Raw genomic sequence first — 27,933 nt, forward strand, 5'->3', positions numbered from 1 at the left:
AGGCTTTCTAGTCTTCTCACCTTTCTTTCTGTAGAAAGTAGTGATATTATGAGTCAGTCTCCTGAGAACCAAGAGTCGGGCAGAAATCTAGATAGGTGAGCTAAGGTAAATCAGTGTGATAAGAATGTGGGTGTGTGTGGGGGGGGGGCACACGTGAGGGTGTGTGTGTTGGAAGAACTGAAGCTTTCTCCATTTCCTCAGACTCTCACCCAAGGACACTGACAGCTCATGACAGACCTCGGTTAGCCCTTTCTTCCCTTCTGAGACCACGACTCCCCAACCCCAAACTCTCCTCTGCTTTGGAGAAAAGTAGGCAAAACAACAAAGAGGATAGGATGGGGGACCCCTTCACCCCTGTCAGCCTCACAGAAGCCGAGGGATTGGGGATGAGGAAAAGGTACTCACAGCTTCCTGCATGGGGTGACTGAGGGGTTTCTCCAGGGCAGCCATGTTGTTGGGCATGTCTGGGGGATGGGAAAGCTGTGGGGGGCCATGCATGAAGTCATTCATGGATGTCCCACCGGGGTTTCCGTGGGGGAAGTCAAAGTTGCCATGGCCCTGGTAGTTGTTGCCTGGGGAGGGAAGACGAGAGCACAGGGGAGTCACTCAAAGGCTTGGAGTTGGCTCCTGCAGCCTTAGACCATGTAACCTTAGTCCATGTAACCTATGTACCCCAGCCCTCCTGCCACGGAGAGGGACTGGGCTACACCCCTGTGGACAGGGAGGACAGGGAGTGGGGTCCACATCTGAGTTTCACAGGCTCTGCTGAGCTGGACCTCTAGGCCTGTCCCCCCATATCCTTCTCACTGGAAGACCCCGCCCAGAGAGAGAGAAAGCTGTGCTAGACTCAAGGCGATACCATTATAAGTCAGTTGTCGGGAGTCAGGATGTACCGCCGCAAGTAGCACAAAGCTCAAGGACCGGCGGAAGGATCCCGGTTCGAGCCCTAGCTCCCCACCTGCAGGGGAGTCACTTCACAGTCGGTGAAACAGGACTGCAGGTGTCTCTCTTTCTCTCTCCCTCTCTGTCTTCCCCCTCCTCGCTCCATTTCTCTCTGTCCTATCCAACAACGATGACAACAACAACAATTACAACAACAAGGGCAACAAAAGGGAATAAATAAAATAAATATTAAAAAAAAAAAAAAAAAGAAGTCAGTTGTCCTGAGGTCAGGCTCAGCCTGCTGGAGAGGCAGGGCCCTCAGCACACTGTGGGACTTTTGCTAGGGAGGTTAGCTTTTCTGAACCTCTAACCCTCCAGGAGCCCTGGCCTGAAGACAGGATCCTACAGAGGTGCCCCTGTCTTTTTAGGGGGTGTGTTCCTTGTAGGCAGTGTGGCTCCTGAAGCCTGATCTCTGCAGCAGAGAATAAGAGGGTGGTGGTGGTGACCTTGGTGGCCAAAGGCTGGGACTCCCTGGACTGGCCCTGGGGAGAAATAGGGGTGCAGGGAGACATGACACTGTGTTCTACTATGGGCTCTACTGAATAGTGGGCTGGAGAGGAGGCGGGAGGTGTGTCCCCAACAAAGCTGACCCCTGCCTGGAGCCAAGGAGCTTCCAGAGGCTCCAGAGAGCAGGATGGAGAGGTATAAGCTGACTCCCTGGGCAAAGCCTCACAGCTTCCTTACTGGGTGCCAGCCTAAGAGGTGGGTGCAGTCCCAAGGTGAACGAAATGGGGAGGGTGGCATTGCATGGATGCCCTGGGACGTGTGTGTGTGTGTGTGCGTGTGTGCATGTGTGTGTGCATGTGTGCACACATGTCACCTCCTACTTCTTTTACCATGCTTTTTGTGTACCTGAAACCCCCTCTGCTGGGAACCTCCCCCCCCATCCAGGCCCCCTCACTCACCCTGGCTACTGTAGTCATTGGAGTTGGTGCCCCCTGGGGGAGGTGGGAGTGGGTAGGGGGATGGGCCAGGGCCCAGGGCTGCAATCATCTCCATGACGTTGGGCATGATCATCTGGCTGGGGCTCATGGTCTTGAACCGCTTGGAGGGGATGCCGTCCGGGTCATCCTTAATGTGTAGATCTGACTTGATGGGCACGGGCCGCCAGCTGCACGTGGGGTCGATGGTGACCTCTTCAAATTCGGAGCTGTGGGGGAAGATGAAAGGGAACTGAGCTGAGGTGCTGAGGTACTGGGCTGTGCACCTAAGCCTCCAGCCCAGGCAGGCACTAAGGGGGTATGGACAACACCCCCAGGTGTAGAAGTCACAGAGGTGAGAGAGGCAGGTGTGTGGTCTGCCAGTCTCAGGGAGGCCCCCAGTGGTCACCTCATCTAGTCCAGACCAGCACCCCCATGCCCCAGCCCACTGTAGGGTGCTCACTTACTGTTGGATGGCATTCAGAATGCCCCACATGTACTGATCCACCTCCAGGCCCTCAAGCAGAGCAGTTTTACTGGAAAAGAAGAGAAGAGGGCTTGACCTTTATTCCTGGACCCGTATGTGTATTGGGGGGGGGGAGTGTCAGCGTATGGCCACCCTCTTTCCTGTCATGCCAGCTGGATCCTGCCCCTGCCACTGGCCACTCACTTCAAGGCACTCACTGTGGCGGCTGAATCAGGGGTGACAGTGCACAGCACCCAATGGTTAGCTGCACCTGGCTTTCAGACCAGTGCAAGTGGCAGGACCCCAAAGAGCAGGGTGAGAGGGAGCCCCTCCTGTCAGGGCAGCTAGGTGAGGAAGCTCCCACTGGGGTGGGCACCACTTACTTGCACACAGGACACCGCCAGGTCCCTCTCTCGCAATTCAATTGTAGGTATGACTCCAGGTCAAAGCACTGTAGAGGTTGGAAGACAGACAGGTGAGACCAAAGGCTTTTGGAAATGACCAGATGCAACTACCGCTACCTCTGAGACCTTTATGGTGTCCGTCTGGTGCCAGTGCCACCTCTTTGCTGCTCCCAGTGAGAACCATGCTGGGTTTCTGTTTGCCTCTGGCCAGTCAGTCCTCCTCAGAACAACCTTACTCCCTGGGCGATGACGACCTCCAAGAAGAGTTCCCGGTTCCCCCACTGCTGCTGCCCCCGTCCTGCCTGCTCTGTGCCAGCCCCTCCCCGTCAGCATAGTCCAGGCATGGAGCACACATCCCCTCTAGCTCATTCACACATCAGCCCAACAAGACACTGGCACATCCATTCTCCCAGAGGAAGCGGGAGGGAGGGGTGCTCCTGCACCACCATGAAACCTTAGGGAGCAGCTTGGTGGAGTGGGGCTGAGGGCCCCCTGGCCTGGTCCTGTGGCCTCTTCTTCCTCCTGGACAGCCCTGCACCTTCACCCCCAGCTGCTGAGGTACAAGCTCGCAGGGGATGACTTCTCGCACTGCTCTCCCACTATGCCTTACTGAGAAGCACCACCCTGTGACTCTCGCTCACGCCGGGCTGCCCACATCATAGGATGCTCTGCTACTCAGACTCTTACTCTGGGGCCAGGCGGTGGTGCACCTGGTTGAGTGCACACATTACAGTGAACAAGAACCCGGGTTCAAGCCCCTGGACCCCACCTGCAGGGGGAAGCTTCACAAGTGGTGAAGTAGGGCTGCAGGTGTCTCTCTGTCTCTTCCTCTCTCCCTCTCTCTCTCCTCCAACCCTCTCAATTTCTCTGTCTCTATCTAATAATAAGTAAATAAATACAAATATTAAAAAAGACTTTAACTCCACAGTCACATCTTGGGTACCTGGGCAATGGCCCTGCTCGTAGACCCTGGTCTCCAGCAGGCACCTAATACCTGCTAGAGGAAGGACTGTCCCAATCCACCCAACCATTCATAGCCTGCGAATTCAGCCCTGAGCATGCTGGGAAGATAAGCCCTGAACCAATGGTGGCTGGTGCAGTAAGTGAAGTCAACTGCTGGTGCCCACTATGTCCTTGAGGGGGATCAGATATGGGCTGTGCTGCTCCCTTCTCTGTCCCAGCAGACGGCAGGGGGCTGGCCACACACACACACACACACACATACACACACACCGAGTTTTATCTGCCAGGCTCTACTCACCTGAACATGTTTGCAGTCATGGCCTCGGGCAGGCAGCTGGATGCGCCGGAATGTGATGGGGCATTTCAGAGACACCTTGATGGCTGTCTGCTCCACACCGTCCTCCCCATTGAGGGTCGTGTTGCCTGATGAGGCAGCCACACTGCTAAAATTCCGCTTGACTGTGGAGCAGAGGACATGGAAGGGTTTAGTAAGGTCGAGAGGAACTGAGTGCTTGCTCTACTCCCTTGTGAGGCCAGACCCCACTTCTCCTTCCCCAAAAGTCACTGCAGTGCACCCCAGCCTGGGCACAGTGGGGCTCGATGGCCTGGCCACCTCACACTCTGGAATGGCAGCTCATATGTGTGTGTGTGTGTGTGTCTGTGTGTGTGTGTACACATGACCCTGGAGGTGGCTGTGTCACTTTCCCCTTCCAAACAACAGCTAGGGAGGCAGGTTTTCTACAAAGCTTACAGAGTCTGGCACTTGGCTGACTTCCTGTGTCAGTGGAAGTCCCCCACCCCCACACCCCCATCCCCCACCCCCCACAGCTCTTCGCACAACCACCTGGCAGGCTTCAAGGGCTCAGGAGATAATCCAGAGAAGCACAATCTAGGGGGTCAGTAGGGTGCAACTCTCTGCGTGGTGCACACCCCCCCCCGGAACCCCCAGTTGGATGTCTTCTCTAAAGGTGTGAGTCCTGAGTCAAATCCTTCTTTTTAGAATTTAGGACTAAAATGGAGCAAGGAGTCCAGAATCTACCCCCATGCTTCTCTTCTCTAGTTCCTTCCATTCCTGTGATCAGTTCCTTTAGGAAGCTCAACTGGTATGTCTACACAAAAGCACTACATAGATATATGGCGAGAGAGAGAGAGAGAGAGAGAGAGAGAGAGGGAATATGAAAGTGACCACAGCACCAAAGCTCCCTTCAGTGCTGTGGGGGCCAGGCTTGAAACTTGGCCAGGCACGCGGCAAAGCAGCACACTATCCAAGTGAGCCATCTCCCCAGCCGTACATTATTTTGTCAGAATCTGCTTCATGTCTGTGCTGCGTGCCCATTCTCTTATGCCAGGCGGGTCAGAATCCCCGCGCCCCCCAAGGAGCTTGTGTGAGAAGTGAGGGCTGGAGCCAAGGAACACGTGGAGACCTCAGAAGTTGTGCAGGTAGCCAAAGGGCACCAGATGGGCGGCGAGTGCTCCCCAACCTCAGCACTGGTGGGACTGGCACTGGTCCTATGTCCCCTCACTCACTTTTCGTGATACAGTGCTCGGCGGGCAGGAGGCGCTTCTTGAGGAGGCCTTGCAGCACGGAGCGCACGGACGGCCGGTGGACCAGCTGCAGCACAAAGAGGTGGGACTGCCGGCAAAGAGAAGATGCTTGGTGCTTGTCCCCTGGGGCCCACCAGCCTGTCCTGCCTGTGGGCTCTGTAGGCCTAGGCTGCCCTGAAAGGGCCTCCTGTCCAGAGTGACACCACTCTACCACAGCCCTTGAGGCCCAAGATGTCCTGGGCCCGTGAGAGGACCACTTGGCTCCAGGCCTCCAGGACTGACTTTGATACTGAAACACCCCCCGGATGAGGATACGGGGTCTCAGGACTAGAGCAGGCCTTGTGCCTAGCCTCTCTTACTGCTCATCATGCAAACTCTGCCATTCTTCTCCAGGAGGCTTTCTTAGGACTTACGCTCCAAAAAGACCCCAGAGACTCCTCACTCTAACAGCACCCCCAGTTCTGCAACACCTATCTCTAGGTGATTTTGGTGCCCGTATGTCCATCAGGACAGGACCAGAGCTTCACTCCCTCCCATGTTCCTTAGTGAGGCCAGCTGAGGGGAGCAGGTAATCCTCTTCCATGAACAGCCCTAAGTGAGCCCTTTGAGATGTCCTGATCTCTGGGGGACTGATGGGTGGCTCAGACAGGATAAGCCCTAGGTCTCAGGGGCATGGATACAGACAGACAGACAGACACACACACACACACACACACACACACACACACACACACAGACAGACACACAGACAGACACACACACAGACAGACACACACACAGACAGACACACACACACACACACACACACACACACACACACACACACACACCATTCTAAGGTAGAAGGGAGAGAATTAACAATGGACTTGGCAGATCAGCATCTGGGCTGGCAAAGGTGTTCAGAACGTCTTGCAAAAGAGGCAATAACTGTCTTGCTTTGGGGAGACACACAGGTCTTTACCAGCTTCTACCAGCAGGCACCCAGGGGAGCTGGAGGTGTCCGTGGGCATGTGTGTACAGACAAGGCAGCAGCTGCAGCACCAGAGAGGAAAGGGCCAGGCTGAAGGTCAGAGCAAGGACATTTTGGAGGCACGCTGGGGTCTGAACTATATTCTACAGACTTGGGGGAAAGCCTGTGAATTTCTGGAGGGGGTGTTCCTGAAGGTTCACTTCCGGGGCCATGGGGGGCCCAAAGACTCAGCTCAGCTTTTTCCCCACCCCACTGGCACACTCACACAGCAGCAGGCCGTGACGGTGATCTGGATGGTGTTGCGGCCCGGCTGGCACACGTGTTTGAGGTGCAGGGGCTTGTGGGAGGTCTTGTTGTCGCCGCGCTCGATTGTAAGGGGTGTGGCGTTGACGCTGACCTGCACCGAGGCTGGCCAGTTGGTGTTCATCTGCCGGTCCTCGTGGTGGTAGCACTTGAACTGCAGCTCCAGGTCAGACCTGAGGACAGGGAGGTTTAGGCTGGCTCTGTGAAGGGGCTTCCACAGTGCCAGTCATGCCTCTCACTCACCACAGACCCCTTAGGTCCCTGTCCTGGGCCACAATGGTTCCCCCAGCATCCCGAAATACTCCCCTCTCACTCTGGGACTCCTCCCCCCACCCTCATTCTAGTCAAACACACCCCTAGAGCCCAACTGCCTCCATATCACTCTACCCTGTTCAACCAGCCATATCCCATGGCTGAGCTGTGATCTCCCCATCCCTCTGTCCTCCAGGGACAGAGACAGAGGCATGAAAAAAGACAGGTACTAATGTGACAAGCTGGGAGGCTGGCTATGCCCATTCCCAGGTTGGGGCTGCTTCTGGTTCAGTTTTGCCGGCACTGACCCTGCATGGACCCCAACGGCCTAGTACTGAAAGGTCTGTGTCTACTTGCAAACAAAGTACGGCCAGGCAGCGGGGCCACCGAGGGCCTCCCGAGTGAGGGCACTCACAGAGCAGGGAGGGGGAGCAGGGGTCTCTGCACCTCCCTGCCTAAGTGTCTGAACTTCTGTGCTCTCAAGCCCATCACAGCTGTCTCAGGTCTCTGGTATGGTGGAGACAGGGGATAGGATGTGTGTGCATGTGTGCAGTTCAGATCCCCCTCGTGCCCCTGTGGGCACCTGAGGGGCTCTAGTCACAGACACAGCAAAGACAGTGCAAGTCCTGCCAGAGGGAGAAAGACGGAGGGTGGGGATTCCAGGGCTTCTGCCACCTATGAACACTGCCCCTCACTGGCTGTGAGCACTCTCCCAAGAGAATTCATTCCTCTGGCTTCAGTTTCCTCACTTTAATCTTTTTATTTTTTAATTTTATTTACTTATTACTTGATAGAAACTGAGAGGGGAGGGGAAGATAGAGAGGGAAAGAGACAGACAACTGAAGCTTTACTTCACCACTTGTGAAGCCTTCCTCCTACAGGTGGGGACCAGGGGCTTGAACCCTGGTCCTTGTGCATTGTAATGTGTGGGCTTAACCAGATGCACCACTGCTTGGTCCTGCTTCAGCTTCCTTACTGCCCACTCACAAAATGAAAGGAAGTCAGGTGCAGAAGGTGGGGCAGGCTGGGCAGAGTCTGGCAGGGGGTAACTGGCCCCTACACAGACACAGACACACACAGACACACACACACACACACACACACAGACACACACACACACACACACCCAGCACAGCTCAGTATTTGGGCAGCTCCACCTGGTGGCCAGCTTGCAAGCTCTGCAGGAATTGTCTGCAGGGTCTGATAGGCCCTGGTCCTCTGGCTCTGGGCAGAAGCCATGCTCCCTGCTGCCAACTCAGGTTCTACTGGAAAACCTTCCTTATCACCCTTTTGATCTGAACTAGCCTTTCTCTAGCTGTGACTCAGGACCCTTGCTTAGGATTGGGGGGAGGATGACAGCTGCTCCCTGTCTGTGACCGTTGAACTGAGGCACCCTCTCTCTCGTGTGCCTGCGGGTTCCCATACCAGTCCCCAGGCTTTGCAGAGAGCAGGGCCCAGCCAGTGGTGCTGAGCAGGCCAAGGTGGTAGGCAGACACCTCTCTGGAACTGGGCCTGGCCCAGGGATGTCTCCCCCATCCCGCCCTAGCACTCACCTCCACATCAGAGTCTGATGGACTGTGGGCCGCAGGTGAAAGACGTGGTTGCTGACGGCCAGGTTGTGCTCCAGGCGGAAGGGCTCCAGCACCACACCATCCCGCACGGGAAAGGTGAGCCGCAGCTCGTCATTGTGGTTGGCTGGGTGGGGAGAGGGGTGGGATGAGTCCGCCTCCGGACATTCACTCTGGGCACAGGCGTGTATAGGCAAGTGCACACCGGGGGTCTGCTGCTCTTTCTGGTCCACCAGATGACACCCCAACAGCCCCCATGCCCCACTCAGCCCCCTGCTCTCCCACCTGCTCCCTGCTCTAGAAACCCCAGTGCCTCCTCCCAGTACTCTTTCACAAACAGGAACTACCTGGCACTCCAGCCTCACGTTGGGGTGCACTGGGCCCCCAGGAGCCCCAGCCCATATCTTATACCCAGGCAGACCTTCCTCACTCTCAAGCCCCCCAGCCTTTCCACATGTCCAGCCCTCATGGGCAGTCAGACTTCCCGGCCCCATAGCTGGCCAGACAGAGGGATGAGGAGGGGGGGTACTTACCTGGGGGTGGCGGCAGAGCGCTCATATTTGGCTTGATGTCAGGTGGAAAAGGGGGCTTAACATCTTGGCTGGGGGAGAGGTATGGGGGAATGCTGCTCCCGGGAGTCATGGGGGGCGTGGGGTTCCCTGGAACAGGTGAGTGGGGGTAATTTGCCACAGGAACCGGCCTGGGAGGCTGGAGGGGTAAGAGAAAGCACATTTGGGTTATGAGGTCATCAGGACAGGGAAGGCCCATGACTGTGGATGTGTACCCTGCCCACCCCAGGGTCTAGGGCTAAGAACTTACTCTCTACTGGGAGAAGACTCCCCCACCCCCACCCCAGAGGTGTCACTGCAGTTCCCCATCTTTCACTTGAGTCACAGCACCACTGAGCTCCTCCAGCATCAGTCAGGACCACCCATTCACTTGACAAATGGGAACACACACTCAGGGTGATGGGGGCCATGTCTAAAATAACCCTGGGAAGAGAGGAGAGGGCAGCCAGGAGCAAGCCCAAGCCTCTTGCTGCCCACATCCTAATTCCACCACACTCCACCCTGAACCCGTACTACCAGAAAGCCCAGACAGAACTGGAGTCCCTTTCCCTTCCTCTCTTAGTCCTTCTGCTTTGCTTTCTTCTGGGACTAGCCAGGTCTGTAATTGCCCCTGGTCTGCCCACCCAGAGCAGTGGGTTCTCTATTCGAGCTCCTTTCCTCTGGGCCCCACTGACATTCACAGGAGTTGGAGCAGGAACAGGGAGAGCCCTGAGATACAAAGAAACACACGTGTGCTGTAATCCCCAGGATGGAAATGGGAACACACCCTGTTGACATTCCCTTGGCTGTAGTTGCTGTAGCTGCTTCCGGAGAAGGTGTTGTTTTGTCCATTAAACTGCTCTGGCTGTTAAAACAAGGGAAATGTCGTCATGGTGGAAGTCTGCTGCCCCCTCCCTGCCCCATCGAAATCGCTGCCAGGAGGACAGGGGCCAATGAAGAGGGTGGAGTGGGAGAGAGCAGTTCACCTCCTAGGGACATTATTTTGCCTCTCTCTGCCCAAAGCTATTCATTTAGCAAAGGCATCTTACAAAAATAGCAACACCTAGTGAGCTGAAGTTGCAGCAAAGCATAGTAAACCCACGAGGCAGGTGGTCATGTAAGCTGGCATGATTCCTTGGCAAATAAATGTACAATATTTCCAGAGTCCTCTGCACTCCTGAGCATGTGCTTTTGCAAAGAAGAAGGGGAGAGGTTGTGTGCCTGAAGACAGCTGTCATTGTGTTATTTCCAAAGTAAAAGAAAGAAAGAAAGAAATCAGAAGTGACTCAGAAGTCCAACAGAAAGGGAAGCAGAAAGATAAAATCCAGTGTGATTATCTTAGAGAAATGGCAGGCAGCCACGGAAAGTGGAAACCACAGGGGCGCCGTCACAGTGAGGAGCTTGCTTAGGAGTTTGTGTCAAGAGACAGCTCTGGGATCACAGTGCGAGAAACAACATCTGTATAGAGCATGCCCGGGTCCACATGTGGGGGAGGGGGGCAGTTTAGATGCTGCTGTATCAGGTGGGTGTTTTTCCTTCTGAAACTGTGTTTCCTTTCTTTCACCTGCACCATAAATGAAAGAAAGAAAACTGATGTCTGAGGCCCATGAAAACAGGAAGTAAGACAAGCCAGTCTGATGTTCTGGTTGCCAAGTGCATAGCTTTAAGCATACAAAGAGACCCTCAGAAGTCCTCTGCTGTTCTCTGGGGACTTCAAGGAACACATGGGGCCAAGATGACACAGGTAGAAGCGGGGATGTGAGGGACTCACCTTATAATACTGCCCCATGTTGACCGTGGGGGGTGGGTACTGCCCGGTACTCGGCTGGCTGGGCATCCTCTGCCCGGGGTAGTTGGGAGAGGTGAGTGGCCTTGGTGGGTTAGGGGTGGGGTACTGGCCTGGCTGGGTGGGGAATTGACTGTTTGGTCCATATTGCTGGTTTCCATAGTTGGGCTGTGGAGGCAAAGGCAAGAGAGGAGAGAGGCCGTCAGCATCACAGAGCCAAAATGCCCATCAGAATGATAGAACTGTCCTGCTCTTTTCCCCACTGCCTCTCACCCAGGAAACACTCTCTCACCCCAGGAAGGAGAGGCTGGACCATAGTGTCGGGAAGGCCCCTTCTTGCTCCGACATAAAGCATGTGTCTAGCTTGTAGGCTACATCCTCAAAAAACAGTCTTTCCCAATGCTCCACGCTCCATGTCTCTCTCGGTGCTCAGTAAGTGACAGGGGATGCAGACAACAGGGTGCACCACCGGAAGTGCTGCCTTCCGTGACCCCTCCTGAGGCGGAATTGGGGACACAGTCCCTGCATGTCTCTCTGCATCCTTGAAGAGGCTGGAAGAGCCAGGCCAGCACCAGGGGAGAGAGGAGAGGAGTTGGCTCAGAGAGGCGCGAACACACACCACTCACTCCTGCTTCCGCCTAGAAGATGAGGTGACCCTCAGGGCCACCTACTGCCCAGATACCCTAAGCCTTTATGTCCAGGGGGTGAGGGGGTGGAGGAGTCAGTAGTTTCTTTCCTGTTGAAACTCCTAGTGTAGTAAACATCTTTCTTTCCATTTTTATGAGACAGGACAGACAGAAATTTGAGAGGGGAGAGGGAGAGAGGAAGAGAGACACCTGCAAACCTGCTCCACCAATCGTGAAGCTGCAGGCAGGGAGTGGGGACTCAAACCTGGGTCCTCGCACATGGTAATAATATGTGCACTTAACTGGGTGCCCCTGGCCCCAGTAAGCATCTTTCTTAATAAGCATCTCCAGGCTCAGAGGTGTAGGAGACAGCTGTGTCCAATGTCTGACAATGGACAGGCTCTTTTTACCTCTTTGTTTTAAATTTTATTTTCCCTTTTGTTGCCCTTGTTTTTTATTGTGGTTGTAGTTATTGATGTCGTCGTTGTTGGATAGGACAGAGAGAAATGGAGAGAGGAGGAGAAGACAGAGACGGGGAGAAAAAGATAGATACCTGCAGACCTGCCTCACCACCTGTGAAACGACTCCCCTGCAGGTGGGGAGCCAGGGGCTCGAACCTGAACAGGCCCTTAATAAACATTTGTTTGACAAAAGAGCTCTGGACCTGCAGGTGGGAAAGGATGGAGAAATCTGTGTCTGCCCTGAAGAGTGGTGTCTACTCCTGCTGCTGTCACACAGGCTGCTCTGTGTGACAGGGAGACTCTCACTGCATCACTGGTGTGGTGGAGGTGGAGGTGGAGGTGCGTGAGAGGGGGTCCTGTGCCAGACAGGTGACCTGACTCCAGCCCCGGCCCCACGGCTAAGGTCAGGCCAGGCAGTGTCACAGCCCAGACCATGTTGCTGGGTCACATGAGCATTCTGTAAAAGGGATGACTGAGTACAGAGAATGGAGCACCTTCAGGGTTGGCTGGAGCCAGGGAGCAAGCAGTACAGTGGGCAGGTGCAGGACTGATGCCAAGCAAACGAAACTCTGCTGCCTCTCCCATAAGCTCCTCCTGGGGGTTCGAGAAGCTCTGCAGCTGTACCCCTAGCCCAGTCAGGGAGGCCAGGAGTCTGAGCAGAGAAAGGGCTGAAGGCCCAGGACCTAGATGGAGAGCATGCAAGTGTGGGCCAGCAGTTCCAAATCCTTTCAGCATGGCCAGTGCCTCGGGGATAGTGTGCATGTCTGGTCCTAGCCAGGGGAAGGCTCACGACTTGACCGTGGCTCCTGGGCAGTTCCCCCATCATATCTGAGCCAGGGAGGGGCTCATAGACTATCAAGAGTCTTTGGGCTGAAGGTTGGAGACAGACATGGGAGAAGCTGAACCAAGCACAGGGTCCAAGTGGAGTGCTCAGGGGCATAGCTCCGGAAGGGGCTCTGTGCAGATGAGACCAAGGCAGGCTTCCTGAAGGCCGTGCACTGGCCAGCGGTCTGGGTCCCTGTGCATTCTGCGGTGGACTGCACCCTTACCCAGACAGGCACTTACTCGCCAAGACATTTCCCAGGTGCTTATGGAAGGCCCTTCCAGGAAGGCCTCCTCCTCCTCTGACCTCAGACATCCAGCCCTTCCTGCGCATCATTTACTGGAGAGTTTCCCTTTAAACCTTAGCTTTCCTTCTAACTGTCTGTTACCGGAGGGCAGGGGGTGTGGGTTTTACTTCCCTAAATCTTCACCAATGCCCAGGCTAATCTGGCAGAGCAGCCCAACAAGCAGTGTTGCTCTCGACACAGCAGCTGGCTGTTGAGGTGGCTGAGCCCTAGGAGACTCACTGTCTACCAGCTAGTCACTTCTCCCACATGCAGAGCCAAGATGTTTACAGGGCTGTGTCTCCTTTCTCTCTCTCAGAGGGGTAGGAAGAAGCCTCCAGTCGCCGGGAGGAATGTGAACTCAAGGTTTAGTTCTTATCTGGAGTCACTCAGTTCCTGTTGGAGCCAAGGACTGTCCCATCTGGCTCAAGGTCTGCAGGTCCCCTCCCTCCCCCACCCCACTGAATGAAAGCCCCCTCATTCAGGCCTCTCCAGCAGAGCAGACCAGGGAGGACCTGGGTTGCACCTTCAGTCTCATTTACAAATGAGAAAGTGGAGACTCTTGGTGGTGCCCATGACTTGCCCCAAGTCTTCTGTCCACCCAGGAACTAGCAGGGCTGATCTCAAGCCAGGAGCATGTGACTCTGAAGGCTCTCCCTCCGTGTCCAACTTTTCTGAAAGTGACCCTGTGCCTTTTCCACAATGCAGCACAATCCCTGTAGCTTTGAGCCCCAGGTTCAGCCCACCTCCCATGGGGCCCATGGTCATACTCACCTCTCCCGGGTATGGCCTCTTTAGGCTCTGAATGGGGAGGGACTGGGGCCGGGGGCCTGGGTAGGTCTGCTGGGGCATCCGCTGCCCATGTGTGCCAAAGGGGCTGATGCCAGGCGGCCGGGGCTGGTTCATGCCCATGGGTGGGCCGCTCATCCCAGAGGGTGTCATGCCAGCCGCCATGCTTGCAGGGTTCATGCTGCCCCCCATGGAGGCAGGGCCCCGCGGCCCGGGCTGGTTCATGAATTGGCTGTTATACGGCTGGGTGGGACCCATCTGGAAAGAGGAACAGACCTTCAACAGGAGAAGAAAAAAAAAAAAAGAATAAAATGCCACATGCATTGAAAGTGCGGGGACGGAAGGGTGAAGGGACGGGTTGTGTGTGAAGGGTGCATTTTCCCCAATACAGCTTCCGGTCCCAAGGGACCACGGCCATCTTGGCCCGTTGCTGCCCTCTGCAGGTCACACAGGAAAGATGCAGGGAGGGGGCGGTGTTAGGGGTGGGTGGGGTCACTCCAATGCACAGGCAGCATTTCCAGGAAGGCAGGCAGAGAACCAGGAAGAGGGAGAGGGGTAGGAGAGGCATGAGAGGAGGGAGGCTGGAGGCAGGAGGCAGGACCCTGTCTGAAAACCCGCCAGTGGCCTGGGTCCTGGCCAGTGAAGGCATGTCCTCTACCCACAAAGCTTGATGGGGTAGGCGCCAGCTCCCACCACTGCTCTGCCCACCTGTCCTCATCCTGCAGCCCATCCGCCCCTTCCACACCTGTCCTGAATTGCTATGGGAACAGCCCTCACCCCTACCCATCCTACTTAGGTCAGGGGAACAGTGCTGGGTACCGGGCAGGACCCACAGACAGGCTGGACAGGGAAACTACTGGCCCTCATAAGCCACCTGGAGGGCAGGCTGGTGACAAGGCTAATTTTAGATATTGAGTCCACCTCTTCAGTGAACAGCAGCAGGGAACCTTTCTCCAAATGCAAACACACACAAGCCACCAACTCATGCTGAACAAACACCAGCCCTCCCAAGCCCACCACACCCAATCAGGCTGCCACAAGCGTATCCCACACACGCCCTTACTGGCAGTGCCAGCTAGCTCCCTCCCAGCACACAAGCCCCCGCAAGCACCAACACCCTAATTCTCTGATCCTCCATGGCTGCCTGTCTGGCCAGACTAGTGGGGGCTCTTACCGGTCCATACTGGTTTATATCCTTATTCTGTGTCTCCTGCAAGGCGGCCACAGTGGCTGTGGCCGTGGCCGTGGCCGTGGCTGCTGCTGCTGCCACTGCAGCTGCTGCAGCGGCAGCAGCCGGCTGAGTGAAGTCAGCAGGCGGCCTGGTGTGCGGAGGGATACCCATGCCTGCGGGGGCATTAGGACCCCCAGGGTAACTGTGAGGGAGAGAATGGAAGCATTAGCTACTGCCTAGGCCCAAAGATAAACCCATCACGGGTTCCTGGGCTGGAAGGGAGAGGACACGGCTGTACCAGGCACTCCTGCCCCCAGTTGGCAGATGGGGAAGTGCCTAGATTCAAAGCCCCAAAAGGATCTGGCTCTCCTGGGGGTTGGCAGCCATTTGCTACCAAGTTGCTGGGTTCCTGGAGTCCTGGCTAGGTCCTCACAGGTGTGAGACTAAAAAGCCCTCCGTCACCTGATAGCTGGGGAGGGGTGAGGCTTAGGAGCAACACCTGGACAGTGCATGACAACAGAGGAGGACGGGGCAACTATGCCACACCACGCAGCCCTAAAGTGGTTTCCCAGGATTCCCTGCACATTCCTTCCTTCCCCTGGGATAGAGGAACTCAGAGTCTGCCTTCACACCCTGCAGGTCCCTTCCAGACCTGATCCAGTTCTCTCCAAGTCTTGCAATTTAACAAAGATGAGAGGCAGAGAAGGGTCATTCTGAGGAATTACAGCATAGTCCTGAGGCCCGGGAGGTGAAAGTATTGAACTCTTAAGCAACAGGTCCCAAGTTCAATCCCTGGCAGCGCATGTAGCAGAGAGATGTCTAAGTCTCTTTCTCTCTCCTATCCCTCTCATTAATTAATAAATAAAATCTTTAAAAGAAAATGAGAACATAGTCTTTTATGCCCGTGGGGTTGCTGTCCAGCCCGGCACCTTCCAGCAGCCACTGAGGTCTGGTCTGGTCCACCACGGGGGGGGGGGGGGGGGGGGGAGGCGGCTGATCCAACAGGCAGCTCCAACCCATGCTTTTGAAAGGGGGTCTAAACTGCATGTGGGGGGGGATGGAGAAGGGGGATGGGGCCGCCGTATGGGTTGGCTCTGCTCACCTGGCCCCAAAGCCCCCGCTGCCGGGATAGTTAGGCCGGCCGTACATGCTCTGCTGGATGTAGGACTGAGCAGGGCCAGCCTTGGCAGAGAACTGCTGCTGCTGCCCAGCAAACTGTGGGGAGTTGAGGCCGGGGTTACTGGTGGTCATGCCCGACGCCATGGGGTTGCCGCCTGGATTCATGGGGTTGTTAGCATTGGCCATAGGGTTCCCGAGGACCTGTGAGGACAAAGAGGGGTTGTCAGCCAAGCCAGTAACCCAGGTAGCATGGAGGGGGGTGGGAAGGAAAGTGGAGGTGAGAGGGCTGGAAGAAAGAGTGAGACAGAAAGGAGACAGAGGAAAGGGGGCATGGATTGCTGCGGAGTGTACAAATCACTATCAGAGAGATGTAGCCTGGAATTGAGCAGTGGAAGGAATGAGAATCCTGAGAGACCGAGCTGCTCTGACAGTGCCTCCCGGGGTGGGGTGGGGGGGCTGCACCTGGGGCAGGTGGAGAAAGCACCGGGCATCCTGACTGCTCTGGAGGGCTGTGGGATCCTGGCTGAGCCACTCCCAGTGGCCTGAGACCACAGATAGTCCAGTGGTTGTTTCCAGGGTGGTCACCTGCCCTGAGCCTTCTGGGGGCCACAGCAGATGAGAAATGAAGGGATGGAAGACAGAGGAAGTCATGAATGTGAGAGGCAGGTGACTGGTGGGTAAACATAAGGGGTTTTGACAAGCTTTTCTGAAACCTAGTCCAGGACATCTAGAGTCAAAGGGCCCAGACACTGGAGCAGAAGGTTTTCCTGTTCATCAAAGGAAACACAAGCTGGAGAAGAACTCCTGGCTTCCTGTCATATGGAGGTCATGCTCCCTGAAGGCCCTAGCATGGGGGACAGCACACACCTAAGGCAGGTGTGTTCCCATTCTGGGCAGAGCTGAGACAGCAGGAAGGACTGGTGTTGGCACAGTGACCAAAAGGTTTGGGAAGGGATGTGGTTGGGGACAGGTCAGTCTCTTACCTGGCTCTGGGACGTGTTGGTCACTCCCCAAACTGTGGTGACCACGGACAGGGAGCCGGGAGGCTGGTTGGTGTTCTGCTGCCAAGGGACAGAGTCGTAGGGGAAGGACCCATCACTGCAGAGGAAGACAGAGGGGAGAGAGGGGGACAGACCCTCAGGGACTGGCAGACATAACTACAGGTGGCAGTGACCCCCAACCAGGCTCTCCAGCCTTCAGCCGGCCAAGCCCAGGGGCCTCTCTTAGCAGTCAGGTTAAGGGTACCCCAGGCCAAATACAGTATCCAACCTGAAAGGGCTGTGAGGCATGTGGCAACAGACAGTGACCCTCTCCCCCATCACTGGGGAGCTGACCCCTGTATCCATCTCCCCACAGACCAGCTATACAGAGGAAGGGATGGCAGACTCCATCTGAATCTCTCCTTTAACCACACTCAAGCTGCCATCACCTCTCCCATGCCAGCTTCCCCTAGGAGCTTCCTGGTCCCTTTCCAGAAAAGACCTGCCAGATCTGTGTCTCCACTCTGCCCCCTTTCTCCCCACCCAGTCCAGCTGACTGGCCTTTTTTCAAAAAAAATTATTTTCCCTTTTGTTGTCCTTGGTTTTTTGTTGTTGTAGTAGTTATTGATGTTGTTATTGATGTCATTGTTGTTGGACAGGACAGAGAGAAATGGAGAAAGGAGGGAAAGGGGGGGGAGAAAGATAGACACCTGCAGACCTGCTTCACCGCCTGTGAAGTGACTTGCCTGTAGGTGGGGAGCCGGGGGCTCGAACCGGGATCCTCATGCCGGTTCTTGCGCTTTGTGCCACGTGCGCTTAACCCGCTGCGCTACCGCCCGCCCCGCCCCCCACCTCCATTGGCCTTTTAGTAGGTGCTCACCCTTCTATTCTGATCTGGACCTGTGGTGCTTCCTCTCTGACTCCGTCCCAATTGCTCCTGCACAAGTCACTGAGCTAGTCGCCTTCAAATGCCTAAGACACCGCCAAAGGCCATCCATGGCTCCCAGTGTTGACAAGGCTAAGTCCAAATGCACACACAGGAATGATTTACCTGTTGGCTAACCCCACCATACCCCACTTGCCCCCATTGGCCGCCATGTCTCCCCACAACGCCCTGACTGCTCTGCTTCTCCCCAGTGTCCTCACTGGACCCAGCAGGCCCCACCTGGAGATATCCCAAAGAACCCACAAACATAAAAAAAAAGAGGACTTGACCTCAGGCCCAGCACCCACCCTGCACACAATTAGGGTTCTATTACAGCTTCCTGTTATTCACAGTGCAGGTGGAGTACAGGTCCAGTACACCCCAGGGAGGGCAGAGACCAGCAGGCTCACAGCATGAAGAAGACTTTGGGGAGCTGGGTTCCCTCACTCTGCTACAGCCAGCCCCATATACATCGACTTCCCAGCACCTCTGACAGAGGTCCCCAACGTGAGTTCAGGCAGAGTAGAAGGCAGAGCCCCTACAGCGTTGGTACCACCTCTGCCCACAGCGTCCCCACAGGTGAGGCCTGCAAGGCAGCACTGCTGGGTACTGGGGAGGAGGGAGGCGTTCTGCCTGGACACTCTGCTTGGTCAGCCCCTGGCTTCTTTCCTGCCTTTGCTCAGGGGTCTCGGAGGGGCCTGTCCCAACCTGTGGGGGGTGGGGGAGGGGCATGCTACTGCTACTTTCCCTTTTCCAAGTGTCCTGGCTTTGGTTGGTTCCCTGTGTACAAGTCCTAAACCCACCTCTCCCTGGCTAAAGGTGTGGAGTCTGTCTGTATCCAGTCTCCTTGTCTGTAAAACGGGCATAAGATGGGCATCCCTGGCTCTACGCTCAGTGTTTCCAGAGTGCAGATCGTGAAACATGAGCTGGCCATGACACTGAACCCACATGGGGTGAGGAGAAGGGGTGAGGAATTCAGACAGTTACATGGTAAAGTGGGAGCGCATAACAGGATGAATGCCACTCCTTGAACTTGACTTTGCAGACAAGAATACATCCACTGTGGGTCTCAGTCAAGTGAGTGAATCACACAAGCCTCGGGAGCCCGCCTAACGTGGCTCAGGAGACTGCACACAAGGTTTTCTTAGCTGGAGAGTGAAACTTGAGCATTACTCATAGTTTTGGGTGTAGAACAGCAGGCCCACATGGGGGGGTGGTGGAGAGGAGCGGTGCTCAAGAAGCCCGGCTCTACTGTGTGTCCACCTGCTCCTCCCTGCAGGCCAGGCAGGTCCTGGGTCAGCAGAAGCAGTGAGGCCCAGGAACACTGGCCAGAGCTGGCAGATGGCTCACACTCTGCATCCCCCAGGAACCCAGCACACATGGGCAGGGTAGAGGAGCAGAGGGGAGGAAAGTGGAGTCTGCTCCTTGGCATACCTGGGCTGCGAGAACCTCAGAGTCCCCAAGAGAGTCACTGGGGGCCCCGGGCTGGCAGGTCAGTTAGCAGAGGAGCCCTCCCCCTTCAGGGGGGTCTTGTCCTGGGTGTAGCTGGGCTAGACCCAGGAGGACCCCCTGCATTTTTTTTTATTTCTTTATTGGGGAGTTAATGTTTACGTCCGATAGTGAATACAATAGTTTGTACATGCATAACATTTCCCAGTTTTCCATATAACAATACAACCCCCACTAGGCTCGACCCCCTGCAATTTAATGAAGCAAAAGTCAGGCCCGAGTCTGCCTTCTCTCCCCAAAGCTTCTGTCCTGCAGGCTCTGGGCAACTTTCCAGGCTGCCCTACAATTCTGGCTGAGGCGAATGAATGGTCTTTTAGAACATGTCTGGCAGCCTCAGGAAGCCAAGGTCCCCTGGGAGCCTCCAGTGGCCTGCAGGGCCCCTCTTCAGGCGGGGAGGTTCCAGCTCAGTGGGAGAGGGCACAGGTCCATGACAAACTTCTTAGTACCAGAGCTCTGAGTGACTCTGTGGGTGGGCCTTGCTGGTGGAAACCGGCTCTTTCCTGTTTCATCCCTGCACCCCAAATTCAGTGAGGAGCAGACTCAGCTGATGTTCTCAAACAGGGCATCTCACTTCCGGTTAAAATGAAGGCTTGCCCCAGACACACCTACTATGTGTGCACATGTGTGCGTGTGTGGGAACATGCATGTACACATGCACAGGGAGCTCAAGGCGGTGTGGCTGTGCATGCTCTGGGGCTAGGCAGACACACAGCATGGAGGGGAGGTCTGGAGGCTGGCTTGCCCCCACTCACAGAAGTGGCAGCTGCACCGACAAGGCTGTGACTCATGTCCTGGGGAGACGGCTTCTGCTGTCACAGTGAAGGCTTCCACCCCCACAGGCCCTCAGTGGCAGTCAGCCTGGCAGACGCCTCTGCCTAGACTCAGACAATGACATGGAAGGTGGAGGGGGCCCCCCAATGTCTTTGGCCCCACCGGGGTGGGAGGGGGTCTGGGAGAAGGCCTCATTGATGGTGAGAGATCTTGTGAGAGTCCCTTCCTCCTCTGGCAAATACCAGATAACCAGCAGGTGTGCTCAGCTCCTGCCAGAGGTCCCTGGCATTATGTGCTGCCCACTGGAAATCCTTTTCCTCCTCTTGTCCACACCTGGATGAAGTCCAAAGGGAACCCACATCCCTGGATCAACAGGTCACACTCTCAGTAGCCCTGCCTGCTTCTGGGCAGACCCGGGTTAACCTAGCACGGCCCGATCTCATGCCACAGTGCTGTCTAGCCACACCTGCCCTGTGGACCCTGCTGTACCTACAGAGGCTGGAGCCTGAGGGGTTTGCAGAAGCTGCTCCCCCACCTCTGCACCTCTTCACACACTGGGAGGCTCTGCACCCACTGAGGCGAGCATGCGACTCAGCAGCACTCGACTCCTCCAAAGGCTGCCTCCTCCAGGAAGCATTTGCCGTATCCAGCCGAGGCCCCACTCACTCCTCACATTCCTGGGTCTGAGTCTGAGCAAGAGTCCTCCAGTCTTTTTCCTTCTGCCCCAGGAACCCTGAGATTCTCCAAGGATGGCAGGATATCTTCACTCATCCCCAGGGCCCAGAAAACCAGGGGGAAACATTACCCTCAGAGGCTGCCTAAGAATGAATTACTGTGTCCACTCAGAAACCTGACTGCTGCCCAGCCGCCGTGAGTGCCTGGAGGGTGGCAGCACCCAGGAAGTGAAAGGTCTAGCCTGCCAGGGAAGGTGCAAGCAGAAGCTATTCAGCCTCAGTTTCTTCATCTGCAAAATGGGACGGTTACAGCCCTTTTCTCAGAAGTGACAAATCAGTCAGCTGACCATATGTTGGACAACTGGACCCCTCAGATCGCTGGCTGCTCTGACTATTGTTGCTTTGGTTTACTGGGTGGTCTGTTAATACCAGGTACTGTGGGAAGTGACTTTCACCAAGGGCTCATTCAAATATTTAATGTAATGTATTTATTTTGGATAGAGACGGGAATTGAGTGGGAAGGGGAGATAAGAGTGAGAAAAAGAGACATCTATCAGCACTGCTTCACTATTCATGTAGTTTCCTCCCTGCAGAGGCTTAAACGGGGGCTTGAACTGGGGTCCTTGTGCATTGTAACATAAGCACTCTACTAGATGTGCTACTGCCTGGCCCCATCAAGGGCTCGTTTCATCTCTGTAAGTGAGATCATCAGAACCACCTCTGAGGAGCTGGGGCTCACAGAGGTCCCAGAATTTGTCAAGAACAAGGCTGCCAGTGGGCCAGAGCTTTGCAGGAGGATTAGGGTCTAGTGAGGGGGCATCCCCTCCATAAAGATGATGGCAATAAAGGAGCGGTCTGGGAGCTCAGAGGAATTCCTCTGAGAATAAGTGTAGCACGCTTAAGAACGCAGGACACATGTGACTGAGGTGCCAGGCTGAGCTCCAGCACTGCCTTCTGCTACAGTGGAGCAGTGCTCTAGTCATCCTCTTGCAACACACACACACACACACACACACACACACACACACACACACACACACACACACACACTTGAAAATGAAAACCTGGGTCTCTGAGGGAGAGTGTCTTTGGGAAGCTACCCAGAATGGACTGAGGAGATATGAACTTTGTCCTCAAAAATCTGTCTACAGAGAGAAACCAAATGGTGTCTCCAGATGAGACACTTTATATAAGTTCTCATTAAAGTCAGATAAAACAAAAAACAACGGGAGTCGGGCTGTAGTGCAGCGGGTTAAGCGCAGGCAGCGCAAAGCACAAGGACCGGCATAAGGATCCCGGTTCGAACCCCGGCTCCCCACCTGCAGGGGCGTCGCTTCACAAGCGGTGAAGCAGGTCTGCAGGTGTCTATCTTTCTCTCCTCCTCTCTGTCTTCCCCTCCTCTCTCCACTTCTCTCTGTCCTATCCAACAACAACAATAACAACTATAACAATAAAAAAACAACAAGGGCAACAAAAGGAAATAAATAAATAAAATAAATATTTTTTTAAAAAAACAAAAACCAACAAAACAAAATAAAAATAAAAACAAAAACCTTTGGGATCGGGCAGTAGCGCAGTGGGTTAAGCATACATGGCACAAAGCGCAAGAACTGGCATAGGGATCCCGGTTCGAGCCCTCGGCTCCCCACCTGTGTAGAGCCACCACCTTTGTGTGGGGGGTCACTTCATAGGTGGTGAAGCAGGTCTGCAGGTGTCTATCTTTCTTTCCCCCTCTGTCTTCCTCTCCTCTCTCAATTTCTCTCTGTCCTGTCCAACAACAACATCAATGGCTACAACAACAATAACGATAACAATGAGTGCAACAAAATGGGGGAAATGGCCTCCAGGAGCACTGGATTCGTAGTGCCAACACTGAGCCCCAGCAATAACCCTGGAGGCAAAATAAAAAACAAAAACAAACAAACAAAAGCTCTGAATTACACATTTTCCCCCTCAACCCTAGAATTAAGAAACAATATTAAGTGTCTGAGGAGGTGGTCTAGTTGCTAACGCTTTGGACTCTCAGGCAAGAGGTTCTGAGTTCAGTTTCTAGCATCATGTGTCAGAGTGATGGATGCTCTGCTTCTCTCCCACTCCTCCTCCCAATGCTGAAAGACATGACATCACCAGAAGACAAGCCACTGATTCTCATCTGGCCTGATGACAGTGGCCAAGATCTGGGGACTTGAAATAACTGTGACTGAGGAGCATGACAGAAGGAGGCCTTGCAGGTAAGTGACTCAAGTATCTGAATTCTTTGGGGTCAAACTTTGGATCTGCACTGACAATCTTATGGCCTGGGACACGTTACCTAGGTGAGTCGCAACGTTCTCCGAGGATGAAATGAAAGACCACAGGTAAAGTTTAGCACAACACCTGGGAGGGTTCCTGCTTTTCTCTCCATTTATGCAACCCGGCAGCAGAGTACATGCGTGTACCTATTTGCTGATACAGTGACAGTGCTTATAATTTTTGCAGATCTGTTACCAATGAGAGAAGGTGTCATTATCATTCCTGTTTGCTGAACATATTTTCCAAGCCTGACGCTGTCCTCAGAGTTCCCTTTCTAGCTAGTGAACAATGACCTATACAAAACACAACACAACACACAAAAAAACCCCTTTATATTTATTTATTTTTGTGAGAAAGAAAGAGGAAGAGGACAGAGATCAGAGCATCAGTCTGTCATATGGGGGGCGGGGATCAAACCCAAGCTTCTATCCCTTCTATCTGCTGAGCTCTTTTTCCCAGGCTGCTGAAAGCCCAACCTGGATATTCCCTTTCGTAATTCTCCTAAGTAGAAGCAAGGACAGTTCCCTCTGTTCCCTCTGCACTTCGCTCATGTCTTTCATTAAGAACTCGTCACACCACAGTTCTAGTAGCTGGCTGACATGTCTGCCGTGAGTCAGGGCCAGGCAGGGCAGTGATGGCTCCTGGTCCTTGCATACCTCCTGTGGCAATGTCTACACAGACATTCATATGTGGAAGAGGAGGGAAGCTGAGTTATTTCTTCCCTTGCATTTCTAAAAGCCACTTTATTTTAGGAGAAAAAACAAATTCCTATTAAGGGTATTGTCAGACCCTAATTAATTTCCCTGATCGGGGCTATGTTGGTCCTGTCTCTGTGCAAGACTATAGTGTTACCACTAATGAAACACCAGCCAGTGAGGCACTGAGGCTCCCACCCTCTTTAATTCAGGGTAACCATTAACACTCTCCATCATCACAATTGCTGGGGTCTGCTTCCTTGTCTCCCTGTGGTGGAGCTCAGAGAGGAGCTTGTGCAGCTAACTGCATATCAGAGGGTAGAACGTTTTTCCCCCCCTAATAGAAAGAAGGAAAGGAAACGATGCTTGCCATCTTGGCAATCTGGAACTGATGGGGTAGAATTTATGTGTCTCTCCATCCCCCTTCCATAGCTTTTAAAATTTTTTCCCGGGGACTATAAGCAGAATCTACTGCAAACCAAGCTCGGGGAACAGCTATGCAAGAAATGAGCTGAAAAAGAGAGAGAGAAGGTGGTGTGTGTGAGGCAGCCAAGGCAAGACGAGGTGGTTGTAACGATTCACACCGCCTTTGCTGGCTGAGCACAACTGAGCACATCAGGACCTGCGGACACGAGGCTGAGATTCAGGGAGAGCACTGACTAGTCCATGGGGCTCCCTGCATGCCAGGTCTGGGGAGAAGTGTGCTGCAGACTTCACTCCACTGTTACCCTACTCCTACAGATGAAAGGGTTGAGGCCCAGATAGACTGTGGCACTGCCCACAGTTACCCTGCTAGAAGATGGCAGAGTTGAATTCAAGGCCTGGCAGACTGACCCCATGACCTATGCCCCAACCTGCTAGGCTGATGAGTCCTAGAGCCTGGCCCAAGATGCGAGGAGAGAGCCAAGGGTCCTATCCAGGACCCCAGGGAGCAGCAGGGTCCTTTCCGGGAACCTGTCCACTGAAGAGCACATCTATTACCTAAGAGAGGAAGGGGACACCACTCCATCCTGGAGTGTCCCTCAGCTCCAGGAGGCTTTCTATTGTAATCAAATCAGGAGGGCAAGCAAGATTTATTAGGCTTGTAATTACCTTTGCAGCGCTGATTTGCATACAAACAATGTGCTGATCACACACAGCTCTTTGTTTTAAACACTCACTACAAATCTGGGTGAGGAAGGCAGAAATCTGTGTTGGCATCAGGGGTGGGCCACTGCTAGGCATGTGAAGGGCTTGTCTGGTCCTGAGACCAGACGTACCCGAGACCCCTTCCTGCACCAGGCTGACCTATCCCAGTTCCCTGTGCCCGTAGTGCTAAAGTGGAGAGGAGGGCTCCTGCTCCAGCTCCCAGCCAGGGAGTGAGACCAAAGAGTGACCAGCACACAGGAAAGCTCTACCCATGGGGGTCCCCAAGGGTCCTCCACTGCCACCCACAGCATGGGGCTCTGGGAGGGTGACCTTTGAGGCTGCATTCAATGTGTTTGGTGCTAGCTAATGTCCTGTGACTCCAGGGGTCACAGGCCTCCTGGTTTGGAGGCATGGGCTCTGGCTTGTGGTGCCAACCTCCTTGGCCTGTAATGGATGTGACCTTGACCACTGAGCTTGTCCCTGGAGTCTTCAGATATGCTCCCTTAGGTCTCCAAATAGCCAGACACTGCAGAACACCAAACAGTGAGCAACCCAGGTCCCCAAACCCACCCCTGGCCCCATGCCTCAAGGAAAAGGTCTACCTAACAGTTGCCGAGAATGATGATCACAGCACTTTCCTACTGATGATAATCAAGGACTTTCTTGTTTGGGAAATTATGCTCAAGCCATAAAAGGTGATGGGCCCTGGACACCAGGGTGATGTTTCCCTGGACACCAGGGGTCTCTCCCACGGAGAAATTCACAAAATCTCAAGTAGAGACCAGTCAGCCTCACCAGCATGTGCCTGGGTCCGGAAGGGATGTGGGTTGTACTCAACTGCTGACACTTCCTTTTGGTCTCAACTGTCCTCACAGAATGGGAAACAGAGCAGGGAGTGACAAGAATAGGGCACACATGGGAGTCGGGCGGAAGCGCAGCGGGTTAAGTGCACGTGGCGCGAAGCTCAAGGACCGGTATAAGGATCCCAGTTCGAGCCCCTGGCTTCCCACCTGCAGGGGAGACACTTCACAGATGGTGAAGCAGGTCTACAGGTGTCTTATCTTTCTCTCCCCCTCTGTCTTCCCCTCCTCTCTCCATTTCTGTCTGTCTTATCCAACAACAGCAACAACAACAATAGTAATAATAACCACAATAATGATGGAACAACAAGGGCAACAAAAGGGGAAAAAATGGTCTCCAGGAGCAGTGGGTTTGTGGTGCAGGCACCAAGCCCCGACAATAACCCTGGGGGCAAAAGAAAAAAGAATAGGGTACACAACTGGGCACTACCCTACTGATCTTGAGTGGTCAGCGGCAGGATGCTGGTGGGGGGTGGGGGGATGTGTGGCCCAGTGCCCTGCTGTGTACCTTACCAGCTGTGTGTGCTGGAGCAAGTCACTCTTCCCCTTGCTGGGCCCACTTTCCCTTTAAGTTCTGCCATTCAGGGAGAGAGGTATCATCCACAATGCCCACCATCTCCCTGTGCTCTGAGGCTGTAGGCTGTGAGGCCCACTGGGGAATCCATCAAAGCTTAGCATGCATCCAGGGCACACAGCCCTCCCTACTACGGGGCCACCTGCTTTGCATTCTGTCATTCCATGGGAGCTAGAGCAGTGGCCGTGGCAGAGTGGTGGGGCATGGCCACTGGCCACTGGTTCTTCAGCCCATAGCACTTCTGAGTAAGCCACTCTGAACTCATAAAAAGCATTTGCCCAGTTCCCACGTTCTTCATGGTTGCACTAGCTGAGCAGCCTCCCAAAGGGCCGCCTAGCCCATCTTCCTCCTCCTGAAGCCTGAGATGAAGCGTACCCGTTACCTAAACCTAGTCAGTCCTTGAACTGCCAGCTCTTCTCCAACTAGTGAGCCTGAGCTCCTCCTGGAGCACAGACACCCTTCATCTGTTCTACCTCAGGACAGGGTATTCTCACACCTTTAGCCCAGCAAGCACCTGGCCAAGGGCCGGCCGGGTCTGTGTCACTTGGGGGTCAGTGATCCCAGCCAAGCAGCTCTGAGATAGTGGGAGCTGTTGACCCTCAGTAATGGACTGACTGAAATGACTTGCAGGAGGGGAGGTCAGGAGGCTAGGAGATGGGCTGGTGGGGAGGGCTGTCTCTGATGGGATGGAGAGCTAATAGGCTTAGATGCGGTGGGGCAAACGCAAAGGTGGAGCTTCCACAGCGTTTACCCTCAGCCTGTGCTCAGCAGCTCAGAGCCAAGAGCAAGGGGTGGATGGCAGTTGGAGGCTGGTCTTGTTTCTCTAGAGCTGAGGTTCCTAACCACAGGTGACAGCCCCACTTCCCAAAATATGTGAGAGTGTCACAGCAATGCCAGCAGGGACACTAGAAAAACCAGGGGGGCAGGGGCCAGGATATTAAGTGCCCTGAAGCTGAGAGGCTGCTTTACCAGGGTACAGTACTAGATGACAGGAGCTCTGGGGCCATTTCTGGCCCCTAAGGCCGGAAGTTTAATTCCATATATGCAGTGTGGCCAAGGGGCCCGGGAGATAGCTCGGTGAAAGGGCACAGGATGGGCACACCTGAGAATCCAGCTTTGATCCCTGGCACCACATATGGCAGAGCTGAGCGGTGCTCTGACCAGTGCTCTGATCTCTCATTTATAAAGTGTGGCTCACCCCTGTCTTTCTGGCAGCGTCCTGATGGCGAGGCTCAGGCCTCTGCTGTACATTCTAGGCTGCAGGCCCCTTGGTCAGGCTGCATAGTGAAAGCTAATCTCTGAGCACAGGTATCCCTCCTGAACATGAGCAGGGTCCTCCACATAGGGCTCTGCTGTTCCAGGGTCAGCCTGCAGAGCCTAGAGAGGGCCTTCGGAGCCAGGTGGTGGCACTCTCAGTTAAGCACATGTTACAATGCACGAGGGCCCAGGTTCGAGCTCTTGGAGCTTGGGGCCCACCTGCAGGGGGAAAGCTTTGCAAGTGGTGAACCAGTGCTGCAAGTGTCTCTCCCTCTTTCTCTTTTTAATTTGCTAATTAAAAAAATATATCTTTATTTATTTATTGGATA

General features: G+C 54.5%; 1 protein-coding gene across 7 annotated transcripts in view; it reads right to left on the bottom strand.

The window, feature by feature from the left end:
- The window catches only part of ZMIZ1 (zinc finger MIZ-type containing 1), a 247,006-nt gene that overhangs the window by 7,825 nt on the left and 211,248 nt on the right, over positions 1-27,933 (bottom strand). For 6 of the 7 annotated variants that reach the window (XM_060205252.1, XM_060205369.1, XM_060205178.1 and 3 more), the window contains 15 exons: positions 16,923-17,037; positions 15,923-16,140; positions 14,824-15,022; positions 13,635-13,925; positions 10,653-10,835; positions 9,669-9,746; positions 8,867-9,041; positions 8,319-8,460; positions 6,476-6,686; positions 5,223-5,328; positions 3,994-4,154; positions 2,712-2,779; positions 2,330-2,398; positions 1,848-2,092; positions 406-572 (listed from right to left, as the gene is read on the bottom strand). In XM_060205252.1, the coding sequence (XP_060061235.1) occupies positions 406-572; positions 1,848-2,092; positions 2,330-2,398; positions 2,712-2,779; positions 3,994-4,154; positions 5,223-5,328; positions 6,476-6,686; positions 8,319-8,460; positions 8,867-9,041; positions 9,669-9,746; positions 10,653-10,835; positions 13,635-13,925; positions 14,824-15,022; positions 15,923-16,140; positions 16,923-17,037 (2,428 nt within the window). The remainder of the gene's footprint in view (positions 1-405; positions 573-1,847; positions 2,093-2,329; positions 2,399-2,711; positions 2,780-3,993; positions 4,155-5,222; positions 5,329-6,475; positions 6,687-8,318; positions 8,461-8,866; positions 9,042-9,668; positions 9,747-10,652; positions 10,836-13,634; positions 13,926-14,823; positions 15,023-15,922; positions 16,141-16,922; positions 17,038-27,933) is intronic. The other variant, XM_060205317.1, reaches the window with a different exon arrangement.

Source organism: Erinaceus europaeus, chromosome 1, assembly GCF_950295315.1.
Source record: "Erinaceus europaeus chromosome 1, mEriEur2.1, whole genome shotgun sequence".
Taxonomy (NCBI): Eukaryota; Metazoa; Chordata; class Mammalia; order Eulipotyphla; family Erinaceidae; genus Erinaceus; species Erinaceus europaeus.